This window comes from Narcine bancroftii, chromosome 4, assembly GCF_036971445.1.
Source record: "Narcine bancroftii isolate sNarBan1 chromosome 4, sNarBan1.hap1, whole genome shotgun sequence".
NCBI classification, from domain to species: Eukaryota; Metazoa; Chordata; class Chondrichthyes; order Torpediniformes; family Narcinidae; genus Narcine; species Narcine bancroftii.
Window position 1 is genome coordinate 248,860,286 of NC_091472.1, and position 22,741 is coordinate 248,883,026.

At 40.1% G+C, this 22,741-nt stretch overlaps 1 protein-coding gene across 5 annotated transcripts in view; it reads right to left on the bottom strand.

Annotated features, from left to right (window-relative positions):
- myo1b (myosin IB) overlaps positions 1–22,741 on the bottom strand; it is a 312,780-nt gene that overhangs the window by 114,025 nt on the left and 176,014 nt on the right. For all 5 annotated transcript variants that reach the window (XM_069934623.1, XM_069934624.1, XM_069934622.1 and 2 more), the window contains exons 5-7: positions 14,604–14,708; positions 7,048–7,094; positions 6,212–6,275 (exon numbers count right to left, since the gene is read on the bottom strand). In XM_069934623.1, the coding sequence (XP_069790724.1) occupies positions 6,212–6,275; positions 7,048–7,094; positions 14,604–14,708 (216 nt within the window). The remainder of the gene's footprint in view (positions 1–6,211; positions 6,276–7,047; positions 7,095–14,603; positions 14,709–22,741) is intronic.

Consider the following 22,741-nt stretch of genomic DNA (forward strand, 5'->3'; position numbering starts at 1 on the left):
GTGGTGGTGAATTCAGAGATGTAGGATAAGTGTCTCTGCTGCTGGGCAGACCACGGGTCGGAGGACTTTGAGAAGGCGTAAGTGAGCAGCTTGTAATCCATGTGGACAGTGAAATGTCACCCTTCCAGGAAGTAGCAGAAATGGTGGACATCCAGATAGAGGACGAGTAGCTCCCTGTCAAATTCGCTGTATTTCAGATCAGGCCATCGCAGGTGGTGACTGAAAAAGGCGAGGGGTCTCCATGAATCATCAACAAACTGTTCCAGTACACCGCCTACCGCTGTGTTGGATCCATTAACTGTGAGGGCCATCGGTATATCCATTTGTGGGTGGACTAGCATCATTGTAAGGGCCAGGGCCTCTTTGGTCGCTTCAAAAGAGCTGTGAGCTTTGTCTGTCCATGTGAGCTCCTTCTTTGAGTCTGACATTAGAGCGAAGAGAGGGCGCATAATCTCGGCTGCCGCAGGGATGAACTTGTTGTAGGAAATCACCATGCCCATGATCTCTTGCAGTCCCTTTAGTGTCGTTGGCCTGGCGAACTGTCATATGGCTTCCACTTTGTTGGGTAGGGGGGTGATATCATCTTTGGTAATTTTGTGGCCCAGAAAGTCTATTTCTGTGAGGCCAAACTAGCTCTTCTCCAGATTAATGGTGAGACCAAACTGTGCGAGGCAGTTGAACAGCTGGCACAGGTGTACCAAGTGCTCCTCTGGCATGTTGTTGGCTACCAGGATGTTGTTGAGGTAGATGAAAAGAAAAGGCAGGTCTCTGCCAATTGTGTCCATGAGGCGCTGGAATGTCTGTGCTGCATTTTGTAAACCAAATGGCATGTGAAGGAACTCGAACAGACCAAACAGGATGATAATAATGGTTTTCTGGACATCATCCAGGTGCACGGGGATCTGGTGGTATCCCCGGATCAGGAAGACTTTGGAGAAAAGCTTTACACCATGGAGGTTCACTGCAAAATCCTGGATATGGGCAATTGGGTAGTGGTCCAGTGTTATTGAGTCATCTCTAATTGCCACAGGGTCTTCAGCTGCTGTTGGAATTTGGCACCAAGTGGAGGGGTGAGGCCCACAGGCTATTGGAATGGCAGATGATGCCAAGCTCCTCCATGTATCTAAACTTTTCCTTGGCGAGGTTGACTTTGTCTGGGGCCAGGCGGTGGGCCCGTGAATGCAAAGGTGGGCCAGAGGTCGCGATGAGGTGTTGAATACCATGCTTCAGCATGACGGGAGTGAACTGGGGCTGCAGGATGGAGGGAAAATCAGTGAGAAGGTGGCTGTACTGGCTATGTTGTGTTTTCACGAAAGCAAGCTGGGTGGATGGCTCATTTGACATCCAGAGGGGCACGGTGTGGAAAGTCTCAACATACACTAATTGTCTGCCCTGGAGAACAAATAGGCAGTGTGCCCACAGGAAATCCACGCCCAATAGAGGTTTGTCCACTGAAGCCAGCATGAAGGACTATTGGAAGGTGGTGTCGCCAAAACATACAGGAATTCACCTCTTGCCAAAAGTTCTGATAGCGGTGTTATTGGCAGCACACAGAAACAGGCCATGGGGTCTCGTGCACATCTCGAGCGCCGAAGGGGATATGACACTTATCTCTGCCTGAGAGACTATCCCAGACATGGAGAAGACTGTTTGGTTGGCCAGCCACTGCAGCCACTAATGGTAGCTGGCCCCGTTGTTTCCCAGGAATGAGCATGACTGGCGGCACCTCTGAGTGCAGACGCACCCCAATATTGGTGGTACAAACACCATTTGGGATCGGACCTTTCTGTTTTCTTGCGGGGCGGGGCCTGCTCATGTGGTGGACTAGATTTGGGTGTTGTCTTTGCCAGTGGTCATGTAACACAATTGACTGAGTCTATGGCTTCACGCTTGCAACAGTAGAGAATGTCTGCTCGCTCCCCAACCTTGCGCAGATCACTGAAATCTACATCGGCCAACAGGAGTCTGGTGTCTTCGGGCATCTGATCAAGATACGCTTACTAGAACACGAGGCAGGGCTTGTACCCTTCTGCCAATATGAGCATCTCATCCATGAGGGTGGAGGGGTTCCTATCACCCAGGCCGTCCAAGTGAAGGAGCCTGGCAGCCCTCTCTTATTGTGAGAGGCCGTACATACTAATGAGGAGGTTTTTAAGAGCCATGTATTTACCTTCCTCTGGTGGCACCTGGATGAGGTCATCAACCCATGAGGTAGCTTCTTGGTCGAGCGAGCTGATGACGTAGAAATATCTCGTTGAATTGGAGGTTATCTGTTTGATCTGGAACTGGGCCTTTGCTTAGTCAAACCAAGTGTAGGACCTGTTCATCCAGAATGTTGGCAGCTTCAATGCAATGGTACCTACGGTTCCATCGTGTCAAGTCTTCAGGATGTGGAGACAAGCACAAGGAGACTGAGACAACAGGCTGAGAGCTCGAGTATCACAACTGCTTTATGTTGAATTCCGTGCTCCAGCTTTTAAGCCTGCCACTGGTCCCGCCCCTGTGAAGAGATGGTCCCGCGACACCATCCTTACTGCAGCTGCTCCACCACTGCAAACCTGTGCGTCGCCACAGCTTTATAATTTCTGGTCACCACATTTTATGAAGCAAGTAAAGGCCTTGAAAATTTGCAGGGAATTTAGAAGAATGGCACCACAGAATGCCTCCATGCCTTCATTTACAGCAAAAGGTGATAAAGTAGGAGATTGTTTCCAGTGCCTGAATAGAAAGTGTAACAAGACAAATGGCCCCAAATTTTAAGTAATCAGTTAAAAATCATAATGAAAATTGCAACAGTGTGATTTGGCTTGCATAGCCCAAAGGGACGGCAGAAGTAAATTGAATAATAACCTTAGAAAGGAACAGGACATTTATTTGAAGTGGGAATAATCAGAAAGGAAAGAATAAACACTGTTTATGTTGCATTGCTGCCATTGTTACCAATAACAGTACTGGCTTTCATCCAAAAGTAGATGGTACACTGGGCCAGGAGAATTTCAATATTGTAAAATCCACAGTCACACACCTCAAAAAAAAACGACCTGGCCTGAATGGAATGATGCCAGTCAATGCAAGTCTCAACTGTTCCCAGCAGGTCACAATCAAACTTGTTTTTATGTACCACAATTAGAGTATTTCAGGAAGCTGGGTGCAGCTGTTTAAACTGCTTCATATCACTTAGATCAAAAATTCAGCATTATATCTTACGTTGTGCTTAATATTATATATCAGAAAGAATTTCATAAATGTTCAGCCCAGGACTTGTGGCTGCATATTATCCAAAGTTAATCGCACCATGTATTTTGATAAACCTTTCAGCTGAACTAGTTTATTTGCCTCCCATTATTCTGATTACATCTGCTTCACTAACTTAACTAAGCAGGTCCAGTCAGCACAATGTGTACTGGGAGTGGACTTCGTGCTCATTAAAACTGGACACAAGGAACCAGATTATGAGCAACTGAAAAATATTTAGATCCCGTCCACAGAAAACTAAATGTCCTAATGATTAAAATGAAAATATAATATTTAGTTTACTAATATGAAGTGAAAGCTATGCATGTGATATCTTTTAAAAAAAACCTTCAATGAGATCATTTTCTTTTCACAATGCAACCAGGTCGAAAACTCAAACAATTCAGTGCGCTTAAGATAAATGGTCAGGACAGGAAGATCGGGGACTGATATGCATACAGACAATAGAGAAAGAAAGCATTTTTTCAAAAATGAGGAAGATCCATTCACTTCCAATAAACAAATGATATGAGACGAGCGACATGATAGGTATAACAACGCTGTTACGCACTGTCAGTAAGGAGTTTGTACGCCATGTTTTCCTCTGAGTGCTCCGATTTTCTCTCACCATTCAAAACATACCTAGGACAGTCGTGCAGTGCTGCAGGAACTTACCATCAGCTCTCAATTATACAACATGGCAGCCACCAAGACCAGGTCTCGTGAGAACTTCCTTGTCACCATTTTTAGTGAGCTCCTAAAAAATTAGCACTGCACACCTGACCGGCGATTATACATCAAATGAGTGTGTTACGGGTTATATTATATTTTATATTATATATGAGTGTGTCTTTAGGGGAGGTGGATTGTGGGGGTTTGGTGTATGTCACTTCACAAGCAGATACTTACACTTCACATATCTCATTTGGGGTGCGGGAGCTTTGCTGAAGCTTGATGTTCGGGTGCCGGTGCCTTTGCAGAAGACAATGGAACTGCTGTGGAAAGAATTTCAGAAGCAGGTGCAAATGGAAAAGATCAGGCTCGGGTACTAATGAGGATCTTTCAGAGACTGGATTTGGAGCCTTGGGAGGGGTTCTGGTTTTTGCAGGTGGTGGGGGTGGGGCAGACAGGTGATTTCTCTTTTGGGAGAGGGAGAGAGAGGTCAGTTTGCAGTAGCATTTGAGGCCGCAACGTGGCAAGCTGGCAGGCTTGTTGAAAACCCCATTTTGAAGATGGGTTGTGAGTTCTGTGTTCAGCCTGTTCAAAACCCTTGTAGTCCTTACAAGAGGAAATGGCTGGCTAGAGTGTTTCTTCTGAAATAAGGGAAACAAGAGGAAATCTGTGGTGACCTGGAAGAAGAGGTTATGATTTGGAAAACCCATGAAGGGGCAAGTTTCTTCGGCAAGTGGCTGATTAAAAGGATTAAAAGGAATCAGTTGTGTGTGTCCAACGAGCAACAAATATCTCTCTGAAACCAACAAGAAACTTCCTGAGTGATAACCATTTAACTTTAAGCACCAGAGCCTGGTGAAAATTCATAAATGTTAAATTCTGTGCACAGTATAAGAATTGTCTGATACTGGTGAACTTGAAGAAGTGAGAACTGAATGATTGGACTGTGAATCAAAGAACTTTCCTGAACAGGCACATATGACATACACGTGCACTTAGAATTAGAAGTGAGTTAAGTTAATAGTAATAAGTTGAGGTTTGATCCTGTTTTTATGTTTAAAGAAAATTAAAAGCAACTTTTGTTTAAATAACCATTTGTCTTGGTGAACTTCTATTGCTGCATGGTTTTGGGGTCCTCTGGGTTCGTAACAGGTGTAATTGGACGGCACAGGCTCCTGGTGTATGTCTAAATTTAAAGTTGGATCATATTTTATTGTTGTATGTTTTTCCTTGCAGGACATTTCTAGTAAAATAATAGAATGAATTATTGCCCAAAATTTGCTGTTTTTAGTAATTTTTTTAAAAGAATTTAGTCATATTGCACAGTAATACACACTTTCAGCCCATGAGCCCAATTTAACCTACAATCAGTATGTTTTGAATGATGGGAAGAAACTAAAGCCCCTGGGGAAAAGCTACACAGACATGGGGAGAACATACAGTACAAACTCCTTACAGACAGCAGCTTAGAACTCCAGTTCCAATCGCTGGCACTGTAAAGGCATTGCACTAACTGCTACGCTAGCCATGCCATCCCTAATTAATAGTTTTAATGAAAGGCTATCATTAACTCGGGCCTTACTGGTTTGAATCAACAGCTGGATTAAATGCCCACATGACTCACTAACATTATTGTCCTATCTTCTTCCACTACTTAGTCAAATCTCCCCACTTGCTCAGTGACTTACCTTTACCACTGTTAGAAGATGCTGTATAAATGCAGGTTTTCACCATCACATTGCAATGTAACCATTACCTTAAATCCTTCCATCTCTGGCCACACTTCAACATGGAGCCCATTTTTTAATCAAAGTGATTGAATATATATTTTAAGGATATTCGCTTCCTGTGCCGCTGTCTTTAAATTGCCCTATACAAATCATCAGATAATTCACACTCATCATTCCTTAGATGCCACCATACTGTCGAGATAACCAAGAATGTTACTCACTAAATTAACATGTGTTATCAAAGTAGTAACCATCTATTGCACAAGGATAATATGTGCAAATGGCTTCAAACATCAGAGTGGATACTGTACAAAACTAAAAAGAGTATCAAAAGAAGAAACGTCCCTGAAGTCTTTCTCTCAGTGAAACTGGAATGTATGTGAGATACATATCTTTGATGCCATGGTTCTTCTGTTCTGCTCACTAATTATACCTTTATTTACAGACATTTAAAAGTGAGTCATGCATTTCTATATTGTACACAACTCAGCACCTCACAGTGTTTGAATCTCACCAAGTTAAAACCATGAGGTGACTAAGGATTTACACTTACTTTATTCAAGAATATTACTTACAGTTGCTGATAACACCACCAAGGGGATCGCCCTTGAAGTCAAACTCGATATCCATATACTTCCCCTGTGAAGTAGAAAATGTTTGGTTCAAATGTAGGATGAAAATTATGCAACAGGAGGTTAAATAAAGTCTAACAAATGCCTTGGGGATAGCGGTGTTGTTGTGAATGTGGGCAGGGGTGAAGGGATATACAGTAAAATTATGAATATTCATAAATATGATTAACAATACCAAATTGTGTTTTTGTATTCTATAGTATGGATCATCTCCTGTTAAGTTCCAAGATTTGTAACAAGACAATCTTAACTTTCTTTTCCAGATGTCTACATAAAGAAGTTCAGGGTTCCCTGCAGGATTTCCCAGAGATGCTGTGGTGGTGCGGTTGTGACTGCCGCTCTCTACATTCATTGCAATCCCTTTATCACAACTTAGATATGATGATAAATAGAAACTGGTAACACAACTGTTTGAAAAAACATTCCTGGCACTTGAGTCAGTATCTTCTGAAAGATACGTGTTCCTTATCAAACAAGGCCATCAGATTGAAAGATATGCGTTCCTTATCAAACAAGCCAGTCAGACTGAGTAAAACAATGTTCATGTAGCACAAACCAAACCAGTCAAAAGATGAAATGGAAGATCTGGCATTGCCATAAAGAACTTTTCTCAACTCACATGCCACAGGATTAATCTGAGCATGTCGACAATCGACTTTGCAGATTGAAATTATGCACCATTTATTGGATTCGGAAGTAAAGTATTTTCTGATGCAAAAATACTAAAGGTCCTCTGGTGTAAAAGCCAAGAGGAAATTTTTAACTTAAGAGTTACTTACAAATCTGGAAGAATTGTCATTCCTCACAGTTTTGGCATTTCCAAAGGCTAGTAAGAAAGAAATAATAAATTAATCTTAATTCTTTATTTCATTACCAAGAAATGAAAAAAAAAATGGCCAGTCATTAATTTTCAAAATTAATTAATAAAAGTTCACTTGGAGATTTCTCAGAATATCTTTCATTTCTTTTTTGATTTAATCACCTGTACGCATAAGCTACATACTTCAACACCAGAAAACAAAATGAATGTAGCCCAGATGAGCAACAAAAATAGATGTTAAATAAAGAATGGAATAAATAAAATCGCTGTTATCTCTTTAAAAAAAATCTTAATTGAAGATAGCAGAAGAAAGTTTTATTTGACCAATCATATCTATTTTTTAGCTGTACATTGTCATAAATTGTCTTTGTTCATGACAATCCTCAATACCCTTTATGGTGCCAAGTATCCAGGATTTTATTTCCTCATGTCATTGGCATTAACTTATTTTGATACAAGGGTGTTGTATCAACCCACTATACATTTATTAATGTTCCGTTTGTAAATCAAATCTTCTGCTATCTTCTCACCTACTATGTGTCAACCAATCTGAGCCCAATCAGGAATATCCCATCCCTCAAAACAAAATGCTATAAATTTCAATTGGGCAGCCAAATAAATTTCTTTTAAATCGGTCAATCATAGTCCACCCAATGAATAATCCCAAGTATTTTCTTCCATGGACTCTTGGCATCTTAGAATTCCATATAAATTGTCTGACATGCTTGTTAAGAGCTTTAAAAAAAATGTTGGTATAAGAATGGGCTGCTCTACTTTATCAAATACAGTAAAACCCTTCGTATCTGGCATCTATGGGGGATTGGGAGATGCCGGATAAGTGTATTTTCTGGTTGTTTGAGATTTACTGTAACTATGCCTAACTAATACACCTGCATAAAGACAAAAATACTAAAATGTGCTTACATTAAACAAACTTCACTTGCATAAATATTTAAACCTTAAATCATTTTACTTTCTTTTCAGTCACATTCTTTGAAAACATTAAACCATTGTTGCATCTACGGGTTCCTCCCCCTCCAAGAAGCTGCCCGAAAGACCCACAATAACATTATAGATAATTAATCCCCCTTTGCCAAGCATACAGAAAAAGCCTCTGACCATGGTGACTCTTACTAAGCAGGGAAAAGGACACACTTTAAGGGAGTCAACCCAATGGCAAGTGGCATCATCCTGAGCAATGCCATTGCTGTTTCACACAACTTTATTCGAACAGGGAAGCACAACCAAGGCACTCCCCTGGTGAATACCCATCTTCACCAAAGGTTTATGTGTTACTTAGAGCACATTTTCTTTTACAATTTTAAACTTGCGTATTTTTCACCTATTTTTTTTTTAAATTTCTTATTTTATCATTTTAATTTATTTTCTTTGTTTTTTTTGTAAGCCGCTTTAGGTTGCAGGTTGTTTGAATTCTGGATGCAAAGGATTTTGCTGTATCTACTTAAGAGCCTGTGAAATAGTTTCTTGTTAATGATGAACTTCAGGGTATTGGTGGTGAGAGATCTAGTGATGACAATGGCAGTGAATTTTAGAAAGAAGAGCTCAAACTCTCTCTTATCAGGGTTATTTCCTATTCTAATAAATTATAAATGAGCCTGCCATTTATCTCATTGAGGTGATCATTGTTTTATGATAGTACGTCATGTGTCTCTTATAGAATGTTGAGCATGGGCTGTTTCATTGGTTGCAAAGGTGTTAGTTCAATTGACTGCTCTGCAATGGTCAGTGAGCACCCATTGATTTGTCTTGTATTTTGAAAGGAAGATTGAAGATCCTGATACAGCTGAAGACACTCAGACTTGGAAAAATATCCAGATGAACTCCTGCACCAATGAGATGGAACTGAAATGAAAGATATCCAACAACCGACTAACAAGCATCCTCTTTGTAGCAGATTCTCTCTAATTCTGAGACGTCAGGTTTACAAGATTCTTGAATGCTACACTCAGTCAATATCATGGGCAGTCACTCTTGCCTTACTTTATCATTAGCCTCTTTTGTCTAGGTTTGAACCAAACCAAATTGAGGTCTGATCTTTCTGAATCCCAACCTGGACCTTGGTTATTCGGTTATTATGACAACATTTGACAGCACTGACAGTGTTGCCTTCCATCACTTCACTGCCTGATGAAAGTGAATGGATTGGTACTTGACTAGATTTGCCCTTCATTTTGCAGAAGGACTAACCCAATGTTCGACCCAACAGGAAGGGTGTCAGTGATGTATCCGCATTACAAAAGCTCGAATGGGAGAAGTTCTGAACACCAAAGTTGGAATGTTTTGTAGTTCAGTGGCTTTTGCTCTATCCAATTACTTTAAGACATTGCATGCCATGATGCAAGGTCCTTGCAGAGGCTAGGATGAATTACCCACTGAACATTGGTAGCTGACACTGGTCACAAATGCTTCAACCTTGTTTTTTCAACAAAAATCATACGGTTTATCTTGAGTGATATTCTTGAAACTTTGGTTAATTATCCATTACTATTTGCATTTGAATGTGGCAGAACTGCAAAGCCTTCACTATTTGCTTGATTATTTGACCATGTCAATAATAGCATGTTTTTGGTGCTTGGTAAACATGCAGGCCTGTCAAGTAACTTCACCGGATCGGTGCCTTATCTTGAGATGTTCAAAGTAATGCTCCTGGCATTCTGTTCTACCATCACTAAATTTGGTCTGCTATATTGATAGTTTTGGTCAAGTAAAGAATTTAGTGGATCACAGGGTCAGTAGTCAGGAAAATGCTGAAACCTAATGATAAAGGGTACAGAACAGCTTGAAAAATCTCATAGGATTACATAAAAAAATACTTAAGAACAAAAAAAATAAACAATCTGGTCTGTTGACCCTGCTCTGCCATTCAGTAAGATCATGGCTGATCTAGCCATGGACTCAGCTCCACTTACCCACCTGTTCCTTGTAACCCTTAATTCCCTATTATTCAAAGATCTAGCTATCTGTATTTTAAATATTATTAATAAGGCTACCTCTGCTGCTTTACTAAGCAGAATCAATAAAGATTTTAAAAAGATAAGTTTCACAAATTTAGTGAAGTTTTTTTTTGAAGTGGTGATGAGTAGTGTAATTATAATTAAGGGGGAGACCAGAGGGTATGATGTATTGGGATTTTCAGTCGATGTCACTGAGGTCCTGCACAGGAGGTCAGTCAACAAGGTTGGAGCACCTGGAATTCAGTATAATGTAGCGACAAAGAGTGAAAATTGCTCATTGCACAGAAAATGGAGTGGGAACAAACAGTTCATTCTCCATGTGTTACCTGATGTCTGATGGTGTACCACAGGAATCAGTACTTGGGCCCCAGGTTCTCAGAACCTATGTCAATAATATGGCTGAGGGACTGGCTATCATATTTCCAAGTTTGATGATGATACTAAACTAGGCAGAATCATGGGGTATGATGCCTCAAAGGGATAAAGATAAGCTGAGTGATTGAGGAAATGAGTGAGAACGTGGCTGGTAGAATATAATGCAGAAAGTTGTGAGGTTATGCACTTCTGTGCACATTGTGTATTATTGCTCTTCAAAGGGGACTTGGTGTGGATGTACACAAATCTCTGAAGACCAATATGCATTAACCTTTATTACATAAGTCTTATTGCCATTATGCACAGACTGTATGTGGAATATTGCACATGGTTTTGGCCATGGAGGCAATGCAGTGAAAATTCATTAGACTGGTGACAGGTTTGCTTATTAAGAGACTGAGACTTTCGAAGAATAAGTTTCATAGAATGAGAGAAATTGTAATTAAAACTGGCTTTGCGGGGATGGGAACAGAATGAGAGGGCAGAGGGTACACTGAACTGTGAAGTGAGATTGTTAGGAAGGATAGGCAATCAACAGGGAAAAAGTGCAAGTTAAGATTAAGGATTTAACTTGGAATACTTTGGAAATAAAATTCAAAAGGGTGATAATATTGGAAAGGGTTGTGGCTGTCATGTGATAGCACTGCCCCCTACCTAGTCAGAGGATACACCAGCTGCCAATCAAGGTTTCATTCTGCCCCCCCCCCCATTAGTGTACACCTTGACATCTGTAAATTATCTGGGCTGCACTCTCCAGCCTGCCTGTACTTGGCCTTGGGCCACTGGCTGTTGTAATTGGATTAATCCTCCTGGCCATTACCTCCCTGTAAATGATCTGGCGTGGACCCTCCAGCATTAAAAAGATGCCAGGTGCTCTTTGCCAGCTTGGGACCACCCTGCTTCACTCCAGGCCTAGAAATGTGGAAGGGTGCTGGAGAAACTGTTGGTAAGAAGTGCACTGTTAAAAGAGTCGGGAGCATTTAATTAGTGTCCCTTGGAGCATAGAGCCGTGCCTGCACTGAGTCAAAAGATGTCTTGGCATCATAGTGATTTTTCCTTGATCATTGAATGTACCAGTTCAGAGAGAGAGAGTGTGTGTGTGTGTGTGTGTGTGTGTGTGTGTGTGTGTGTGTGTGTGTGTGTGTGTGTGTGTGTGTGTGTGTGTGTGTGTGAAGTGTTTTGTTCCCACACTAATTTCCCCATGTTCATTATTAATTATCCACTATTTCTTACCCACGGCTGCTGTAAACTGTGTGTATGTGCTGCATCAGTTACCATTTCCCATGTTTTCCTTTTGTAAATAAATTCCTTCCCTACAAAGAAAGCTGTGTTCAGAGTCCATGCCTTTGAGACTTATCAAACCTGTTTCCTCACTCACAACAGTGATGAACACAGCAATTAAGGTTTTCTTTTTAAATGCCCACAGAACAAGAAATATGGTTGGTGATCTAGTAGCACAGCTGGAAGTTGGCAGGTATGATATTATGACACTGAGTCAGGCCTGAAAGATAACCACAGCTGAGAAATAAATATCTGTGGGTACAATGTATCGGAAGGACTGGAAGGTTGGCAGAGGGGTGGGATAGTTCTGAAGGTTAACAATGGAATTAAATCTTTGGGAGAGAAGACATTGGGTCAGAAGATATTGAATCACTGTGGGTAGAATTAAGTAACTGTAAGGATAAAAAGACCCTGACGAGAGTCATAGACAAGCCTCTACCTACGGTGATATGATCAGTGACTTTGTAGATAGTTCTGTTGTCATACTGAGCCTCACAGTTGTAGGTGTAAAGTGAGTAGAGAAGGGAGCTAAGAACACAGCCCTGTGTGTACTGATGGAGACTGTGGAGGAGAAGTTCTTACCAATCATCACTGATTGTGGTCTGGAGGTGGAAAAAAAAATCATTGATCCAATTAAACATTGGGTTGTTGAGTCCCAGGCCTTGGAGTTTTGAAAGGATGATGGTGTTAAATGCCAAACTGAAGTCGATAAAGAGCCTGCTGATGTCCTGATGAGCATCTTTGTAGTCTAGGTGTTCCAGAGCTTTGTGTTTAGCCAGTGAGACGACATCCACCTGTTGCTATAATAGACGAATTGGAATGGATCCATGTCACTGTTCATACAGGAGCTGATGTGCTTCCACAGCAGCCTTTCAAAACACTTCACCACGGTTGATGTGAGTGCCGCTGGTTGCTAGTCACTTAGGCAGGTTTCCACATGCTGGTGTAATTGATGCCTGTTGAAACAGGTGAGTAGCCTGCAATGCCGAAGTGAGATGTTGGAGATATTCGTGAACATGGTTGGTCAGCTGGTCAGCACAGATTTTTAATATTTGGCTGTGTACTCCATCTGGATCAGATGCTTTCCTCGAATTTACTTTCCTGAAGGAGCACACTCATCATTCTCAGTATGAAGAGGATCATCAGGTGACATGAGGGTGCACGGTGGTGATTCTTTCTTGTTCTTGTGGTTGCATAGGGCATAGAAAAGGCATTGAGTTTATTTGGGAGAGAAGCTTTGCCATCGCCGACCGAGCTGGATTAGGTTGCATCCTTTAGGCCCAGCCACAGCTGTCGGGTTTCCTTTGTGTTTTCTATTTTTATCACTTTGCCCAGGAGATGGTTTTCTACAGATTGTGCTCTTCTTCATCCTTGAATCCTAGGCCGAGAGAATTGTCCTGTCCTCATCTAACTAATGGGAATCCTTTTAGCTTAGAGGCAGCACCACACACTCTATCTCCTCAAGACCTGCATGATAGTTGCTTCTGCAGCTGGGCTGGAAATATTTTTGCCGAATTGGGTGCCAATTTTAATGATGGTGTTCCATCAGGTTTTACTCTTACTAACGATTTTTGTAGCAATATGATCAAACAAAATCAAGCAGGGAGAACAGTGGCGCAGCTGATAGAGCTGCTGCCTCAAAGGACTTGAGGCCTGTGTTCAATCCTGACCTTGGAGTTTGCACGTTCTCACTGTAACTGTATGCTTCTTCCAAGCTCTCCAGTTTCCTCCCCCACTGGAAAGATGTGCGAGTTGATTGGTTAATTGACTACTGTAAATTGTTCCAAGTGTGTATGTGAATGGTAGAATCTGGGAGGAATTGATGGGAATATGAGGGGAGTAAAAAATGGGATTAATGTCGGATTAGTATAACATAGGTCATTGATGGTTGGTATGGACCGGATGGGCTGAAAGTCTGTTCTCTGCTGTATGACTATGAAATGGATTTCCAATCCACTTCAGATGAACTATGCATCAAACAGATAAGCAGATTTCCTTCTCTACAAGATGGAGGGAACAAGACCAGCCTCTCCACCAACTTAGTTATTCCATTTCTGATATTAGTTGTGCATTTGTTAACTTCTTCTTTTCTTTGGCTTGGCTTCGCGGACGAAGATTTATGGAGGGGGTAAAAAGTCCACGTCAGCTGCAGGCTCGTTTGTGGCTGACCAGTCCGATGCGGGACAGGCAGACACGATTGCAGCAGTTGCAAGGGAAAATTGGTTGGTTGGGGTTGGGTGTTGGGTTTTTCCTCCTTTGCCTTTTGTCAGTGAGGTGGGCTCTGCGGTCTTCTTCAAAGGAGGTTGCTGCCCGCCAAACTGTGAGGCGCCAAGATGCACGGTTTGAGGCGTTATCAGCCCACTGGCGGTGGTCAATGTGGCAGGCACCAAGAGATTTCTTTAGGCAGTCCTTGTACCTTTTCTTTGGTGCACCTCTGTCACGGTGGCCAGTGGAGAGCTCGCCATATAACACGATCTTGGGAAGGCGATGGTCCTCCATTCTGGAGACGTGACCCAGCTCTTCAGCGCTTGACGTCCTGCTTTGCGGAAACTGCCAAAATGAACCAAGCCATGAAAGACCCCAACAATGAAGACGCTGTTTACATCCGGTACCACACGGATGGCAGTCTCTTCAATCTGAGGCGCCTGCAAGCTCACACCAAGACACAAGAGAAACTTGTCCGTGAACTACTCTTTGTTAACTAGATTCAAAGAAACCACATGGTAAGTCGAACTAAGAAGAATGAAACTAAATGATTACTATTGTCATTACATGTATCAAACGAGTTAACATTTTCTGATCAGGATTTTTATTTTGAACTTGGTCTTATATCAGTGCTCTTCCCTACAAAACAAGAAAGTGTGTTTGTTATTCTTAAACTTACCCTCAAGCACAGGGTTTGACTGTAGCAACTGCTCCTTTACTTGATTGACCTCTGCTCCCTTCCCACAAACAGCAGCAATGTAGGACATGACCAACTTGCTCGCCTCTGAAAAGATGAAGAAATCTTTTAGTAACCTGACATCTAGTCAAGATAGTATTGGGTTCTTAATACAACACATTTAAAAACAAAAAATAAGACAGTCTCCGTTCAAAATCAGTGATGCAATCTGGGCAATGATACAGTTCCATTTGAGCAAATTATTAATTAGACAAGACATCCAATCCTTGTTGATCCTCAGTGGCCCTGAGTTGAGGAACAAATCAGAATCTGGGATGTGGTGTGCGGCTCAGAGATATGCATACTGTAGAATTAAGAGTTTCTATGCCATGGTTTCTAGAAGAGCTTAATTTCCATTGATTCGGAAAAATCCAAGAATACCATTTTCTCTACATTATCCAACTTGTGCAAGGAAACAAAGACAAGGATTTTCCCCCACATCTGGTGATGCAAGAGGCCAAAGACTATCATTGAAAAAATGTCTTAATCTAGTTTCTTTTTGGATGTTTTGCAGACTTCCTTGCATTGGTTTGTGAAATTAGGATGTCCATGACATACTGGCAACAAAATTTGGATAGGAACATAGATGGGAGAGGTATGATGAGCTATAATCCAGGTGCAGGTCTTTATGAACAAGATGGGCCAGTGTGGCTGTTTCTGGTGTGGTGTTCTGTGGTTCTAATGAGGTCTTATTGTTGTGTACTCTAGGATAAAACAAGTGGAACTGCCATTTAGGTATCAAATTTGAAAATACCCTATAGCTATGTATGTAACTTATGAAATCTTCATACAGGACAGCTACCCATAGGAACCTTTCTGGTGTGGGGCGGGGGGAAAGGGCGAGTAGTCAGTTGAGATAAAAATCATTTGAAAATTTTCCAATGTAATGTATTTGTAGCTGCTACACAAAGCTGTTTGATACTTCTCTATCAGCTGAAAAGCCAGAGAAATGCACAAAGGCTGAAGGAACTCAACGGGTCGGGCGGCGTCCACATAAGGCAAAAGACCGTTGACATTGTGGGCTGAAACCCCTCATCAGGAATAGCAAGAAATGGGCAGAAGCCCAAATAAAAAGGTGGAGGTGCGAAGGGAGGAGCGCAGGCTAGCAGATAATAGGTGAATACATTTGGGAGAATTGGAAAGAGGCAAGAAGCTGAGAAGTGATAGGAGGAAGAGGCTGAATGCCCCGACTCTGCCCTGATATGCATCCATGATCTGCTTTGGGAACACTGTTGGAGCTCTGGCAGCAGCTTTTTAGCAGTGTAATCTTGCATGTCTAATGTCAGTGCAGATGTGGAGAGATGTCACCCTTGGCTTTTATCAGCTTATTTGATTAGCAGCTGCACGAGAGAAAGAACAACCATCACCAAACACACTAGATGGCTTCAGTATCTTGTTTTGCTCCAGTAGTCATTCCAAAATATTTGTTCCTGATTAAATGGTGAGAGGAAAGCATTACAGTATGTGTGGGGGAAAATGTGAGAATCACTTAATATTGCTGTAAAAGGTGACAAAGATTAATAGGTTCTTCTTCAGATTTTAGGTTAGTTTCAATAGTCATCGTCATTCTCATGAATCACACATAAGATCAAGATTTGTGGCCACAAGAAACAATATAAGTAATCTGGCTGACACCAAGTGAGGAAATGTTGACTTCAATTATATTTCAGGGAAAGTGGTTATGAAATCAATTATTTGAGCTTTTCTGTATCTCCTTCATTTCAGAAATAATCAAGAAATGTGGATGTTGTAAAGCTCATGTAGAAAACAACAGCATCAAAAGTTGATAACCAGCATTTGAGAGATGAGATTAAGGCATTTGGGGGGTGATATTGAAATTCTGGCCACTTATCCCTCCATCAATTTATGTGGTTGTCATCCCAACACTACTACTGGCGTGCCTCAGAGATCAGTGCTGGGACAATTGTTGTTTGTTGTCACATTATCTGAATGATAATGTGATAAATTGGATCAGCAAGTTTGCTGTTGCCACTAAGATTAGAGGTGTTGTGGCCCAGCAAGGAAGGTTTTCAAACCTTGCAGAAGGAAAAATATGGCAGATGGAATTTAATGCAGACAAGTGTGAGGTGTTACACTTTGGAAGGACAAACCATGGTAGGACACACACAGTAGATGAAGGGTGAGGAAACAAAAGGATCTGGAAATACAGATACATAATTATCTGAAAGTGGCGTCACAGGTAGACAGGGTTGTAAAGAAAGCTTTTGGCATCTTAGCCTTCATAAATCAAAGTATTGAGCATAGGAGTTGGGATTTAATGGTGAGGATGTAGAAGACATTGGTGAGGCCAAATGTGGAGTATTATGTGCAGTTCGGGTCACTGAACTACAGGAAGGAAATCAGTAAGATTGAAAGGGTGCAGAGAAAATTTACTAGGATGTTGCCAGATCCTCAGGAGTTGAATTACAGAGAATGATTAAACAGGTTAGGACGTTATTCCTTGGAGCGTAGAAGAATGACAGGAGATTTGATAGAGGGTTACAAAATTATGAAAGGTATAGACAGAGTAAATGTAAGTAGGCTGTTTCCACTTAGATTAGGAAAGATAAATATGAGAGGACATGGCTTTAAGGGAAATATTAGGGGGAACTTCTTCACTCAGAGACTGGTGGGAGTGTGGAATGAGCTGCCACCTGATGTTGTAAATGCAGACACTTAAATTTTAAGAATAAATTGGATAGATACATGGATGGGAGGGATCTGGAGGTTATGGACTGGGTGCAGGTAGTTGGGACTAGAAATTATATTTCAGCATGGGATAGAAAGGTTGTGCTGCAGAGTTCTATGGTTCTAGATGTTAATTGTCTGCTACATTTTCTACAGTACATTGATTGACAGGTTTTGAAAATGTACCACAGTTGCTTCACATTATGCCATTCATTGACATTCTAATGTTTTGACATTACCCCTAAATTTTGTTCTAATTCGTCCCAAAGCCAAGCAATTAGCCACATAACATACAGCAAGGTACAAATGACAAATAATTAAATATAAATAACTTGTAACAGAAATCAGATCAATCAAACCACAAACTAATTTAGATCATGTATTAGGTCACTTAAATTCAACTCTAGTTAATCAAAAATAGTTACATCTGAAAGTTGATTCCATTTAGTTGTAACCATGTGGAAACAGATGGGAGATTTAAAATAAAGTCTAGTTGGAACAGGAGATACACAGGAGACAACAGATGCTAGAATCTGAAGCTAAACACAATCACTGTTGAAATTCAATGGGTAGAGCATCATCAATGGAAGAAAAAGAGCAGTTGATATTTCAAGCCAAAACAATTTATTGAAACTGGGGCAATGTAGAAGAGAAGCAAGTGTAAAGTGGACAGGGTGAGAAGGCTGGGAGAAGGGCCCTATATGCAAATGGCTTCATTCTGCTTGCAATTCCAGAGCTGACGTCCAACAATGGATACATGTTGGAACATGGTTCTGCAACAAGAACTTGGAAAGGGAGATGAATTCTGAACTTTTTTGAATTTGCTTAAATCTTTTCAATTTGGAGAGATATTCAGAAGCATTCTAAAGCTTGACAGGTTTGACAGTTAGTTTATCTACTGAACAAAGATTTCTCAGCAATTTCAAGGCCAGCACGTGGTCTGCCTTTCTTACATGACAGAATTTCATTGCACAAGGCATCCGTTCTGGATAAGAGCTGCTACAGTGCCACAAAAGTCAAGCCTGCATTTCCATCTGGGGGTGGGGACAGCAACACACTAACGGTTTCCCATTGATAACCTCTTCTTGTTCATTATAAAGCTATTCAGAGGTAATTAAAATTCAGTGATGCCCTTTACAATTACTACCTGCTCCATCAATTGATGCATGAGAATATTCATGTGAATAAAAAAGATTGAAAAAGAAAGAATATTCTTGTGTAAGAATATCCACTGAGGAAATATAAAGGGAAAATATTTATGTAACATCTTTCTCAATCACAGGTCCCTGCAAAGGTCGGTCAACTGTGTTTTTTTGTGGTGAAATTATTGTACTTTAGGAAATATTGCAGATAATTTGTGGGCAAATGTTATCAGTGGAGCTAGGCATGAGCAATAAGGGTCTGCTTCAATGTTGTACATTTCCATGATTCTAGGTCGGGCTCTCCAAAGCGGTTGATGGGACTATCCAAGGGGTTGATAAATGCCAGGGGGTCAAAAGGGGGTCAATTGAACTTTTGTGGTGGAAAGCAGGGGCAGATCAACAGAAAATAGTGTCTTTAGCTGTGGTGGCCAATCTCTCACAAGAGCAGGCCTTGGTGGCTGCCATGTTGTATTTGGCTTCGGCCTCTTAATGTTGAGAGTGAATGGTAGGATGGACTGAGCACGCTCCTATCCAGCACCACCACCACCCCCAACCCCCCAGCCCAGCGCCGGGATTCCATGCTGGGGGTCAATGAGGGATCAAGTATTCCATGAAGGAGTCAATGGTCAAAAAGTTTGAAGACCCCTGTTCTAAAATAATCTGATTGTAGCACAGTACACAAAAGTGTCAGAGAAATTCAGCAAGCAACGCAGCATCCATGGAAATTAAAAGGCATCAATGTTTTGGGCCTAAACCCTTCATTGGGTATAATTATGCAGTGCTGACATTTATCTATGATTTGGTTGAAAACAGCAAATTGACATATAAACTACAGATGAACATAAAGATTTGTAAAAGTTCATTAATCTTGATTAAAGACCACTAAGATTCAAGAATCTTTATTGATCATCGACCAAGTCAGGTATCTTGCTGTTTCACACTGCACCCTTTTCTTTCCTTCTTTCTTCTTAAAGAAATATTTAAATTAACTTGATCTGCAACAATGGTGTAGAATAATACTGTGTCAAAAAAAGGTGAGACTGATAATCTTGATCAGCAAAGCACTCAACGCACAAGGTCACAACATGGCAATTTAACGGGTGACTCTTTCAAACAGCGTGGTTAACAAAATCTGTTCTGCATGCAAGCAAATAAAAACTGTCATTTTTCAAAGCAGTAATGTTAAAGATCTTAATGGAAATAAATTCTGGACAAAGCTCAATTGTTGATGACTTTTGGGGGAATTTCATACCAATAAAAAGTTCTGACACAAAATAAAATGTTAAGACTCTGAGAAATGTGTAATATCACTTGACTTTGGAGTAAGCTGATTTTCAATGCACAATACAATTTCTTATGGTTGCATGAATAAATTTTTAAACATGCAGCATTTGTTTTCGATTTGACACCCAAATTTTAGCATTGCTTGCAAAGAATTCCTCCTGTCAATAATTTTATCGCAATGAGTCGTGGCAAGTACCAGTTCATATTTTACCTTCCAGGTGTGTTCTTAAATAAATTTTCTTAAAATTGCTGATCACTGTAATTCTAATAGAATCATGCAACGTAAAAGTTTCTATTTTATTGAAGGCTATAAGCATTAAAGTTACATTTATTTTTATGATTTGAAGCTTGTCAGTGTGTTTAAAATCACTTTCTATGTCCAACTGGTGGGAAAGTATTTCTGGGAACACTTCAAAAAGGCCAGCTGTCATTTTTTAAAGGAAATGACTCACCCCTATTGATGATGAGTCCTTGTAGGCAGTCCCCCATCAAGACAACAAAATTAATTTAATTGCTTCAACAGGCTTGTATGTCATTAGGATCAAGTTAGTCTCACTGCTGAGAAATGGCAGTGGGTGCCAAGTTCCCAATGACAACGAAATTTTTTTTTACTGGCTAGAAAGTGCATATGTCTGGGCCTTTTTTAACCAGGTCATTTTATCTCCTTGAGATAGGAATGTAACTCCATTCAGGATTCAAAACACCACCTTGTAATTAATGAGGGATTTTTTTTCCTCTGGAAAGGTATTCAATAGTTTTGATAAAGTAGTGTCTCTGATTGTCTCATTTTCACTTCAAGGAAAATTAGTTACACCCATATCGGTAGACACACATTCAGAAAAGCTCATTGACCCATAACAAATTGGAATTTCCTTGGCATAGACATCATGGGCCAGAGAGCCTTTGCAGTAGTATGTTCTAATAATGGTTTTTCTCCAGGAGCTGCCTGACCGGTTGATAGCTATCAGTATCTTCAGATAGAACTGTACACTTTATTTCATCTTTGTGCTAAGATTCTTTTTTTTTGCTGCAAAATGAGTTGAGGCAGCAGGAAATCTGCTTTCTTGAGGAAGTTTTTCCATTGCTTTTTTTAAAATTTCTTCACAATCATGTGCTTGAAAGAAGTGAAAATTCAAATGGAATCAATACTTGAAACCTGATTTAGAGTACTTTACACATTCTGACAACTTCTGACAACTTTTGCTTTTATCGGTCTCTTAATGAGCACAAGTATGTCATATTCAGTCCAAATTTCATGGTCTGTTAGAAATTTGTTTAAAGAGAGGTGAGAGGTTACATATATATCCACATTATTTGTAGTGCAAATACCAATGGGAACGAAGGGTTCTCTGTTTGGCCAGAATTAATTTGTGTGCAAGGGTCGTTTTTGGCTCCTGAGGAATAAGGATTCAGAAGCAAACTTAACATGGGGTTCACCAAAATGAAATGAAGTTGGTAAGAGTTCAAATCATAACAATGCAGTTTTCAGATTATTAATGTTTGTGAAAAAAAATTATGAAATCATGAATAGTGAATAAGACTCAGGAATGTTTTCCACTAACAAATAAATCACAAGCCTTGCATTGCTTCCTTTTCCTTATTCCTTAAAATAAATCTTCAGTTTCGCCCAAATCCCATTACCTTGAAAAAGAATGCAATACCCTCTGCCTTCGAAGTAAAATAAACAAATGTCTGACAAACAGGATTACGGTTAAATGGGGCAGGAGATGATGTGAGGAAACTGGATTCTCCTTTTACAGATTTAGAAATAAAGAATGTTATTCAACAAATGCCTAATGGGAAATCTCCAGGAGACGATGGGTTCACTGTTGAATTTTATAAAGTTTTTAATGATGATCTGTCCTCTTTATTTATGGACGTTCTTCATCAGGTAACCCAAGAACAAGCCTTACCAGATTCGTGTTTAAGTGCAATAATAAGGTATACCAAAAAAAGATAGAGACCCTTTGAAAGTAGCTTCATATCGGCCAATTTCATTATTGAATGTGGATTATAAAATAATCGCAAAATTAATGGCCAATAAACTTGCTAAGTATTTACCACAATTGGTACATGCTGATCAGGCTGGTTTTATTAAAAATAAGTATATGCTTCTGATAATATTCTTAGAGTGATTTCACTGATCAACGCCTCACGTCAGCAACCTTGCCTACCAATGGTAGTTGCATTAGATGCTGGAAAAGCTTTTGATAGGGTCAAATGGAATTTTTTATTTAAAGTGTTGGAGAAATATAAGTTTGGACACTTTTTTATTGGTTGGGTGAAGGCATTATACAATAATCCTACAGCTAGGGTGGTGACAAATGGTCAAGCCTCTTCTTTCTTTAAATTATCGCGTTTAACTTGTCAAGGTTGTCCTCTGTCGCCAGCTCTATTTGCGTTGGTCATCAAACCATTAGCTCAAGCTATTAGACAGAATGAAAATATTAGAGGTATAAAGATAGTAGATGATGAATATAAGATTAATCTATTTGTGGATGATGTTTTGATATATTTAACTAATCTGGAATGATCTTTATTTTACTTGCAAGAATGTTTAGAACAATATGGTAAATTATCAGGATACAAAGTGAACTGGGATAAAAGTGAAATATTACCAATTTCTGAAGGAAATTACGACCAGTGCAGACAAATTACTAAACTTCGTTGAACTGATAAAATTAAGTATTGTTGTAAATATTCAATCATTGTATAATTTAAATTACGTACTGCTAATGAGAAAGATTAAAGTTGATTTAATTAAATGGAAGGATTTACCTTTGTCATTAATAGGTCGAGTAAACTGTATTAAGGTGAATATTTTTCCACAAATTCAGTATCTTTTTCAATCAATTCCTTGTTCTCTTTTGAAATCGTTTTTTCAAGACTTAAATAAAGTAGTCCGAGAATTTATATGGAAGGGAAAACTAGCAAGAATAGCGATACACAAATTGACTTGCAAGTATG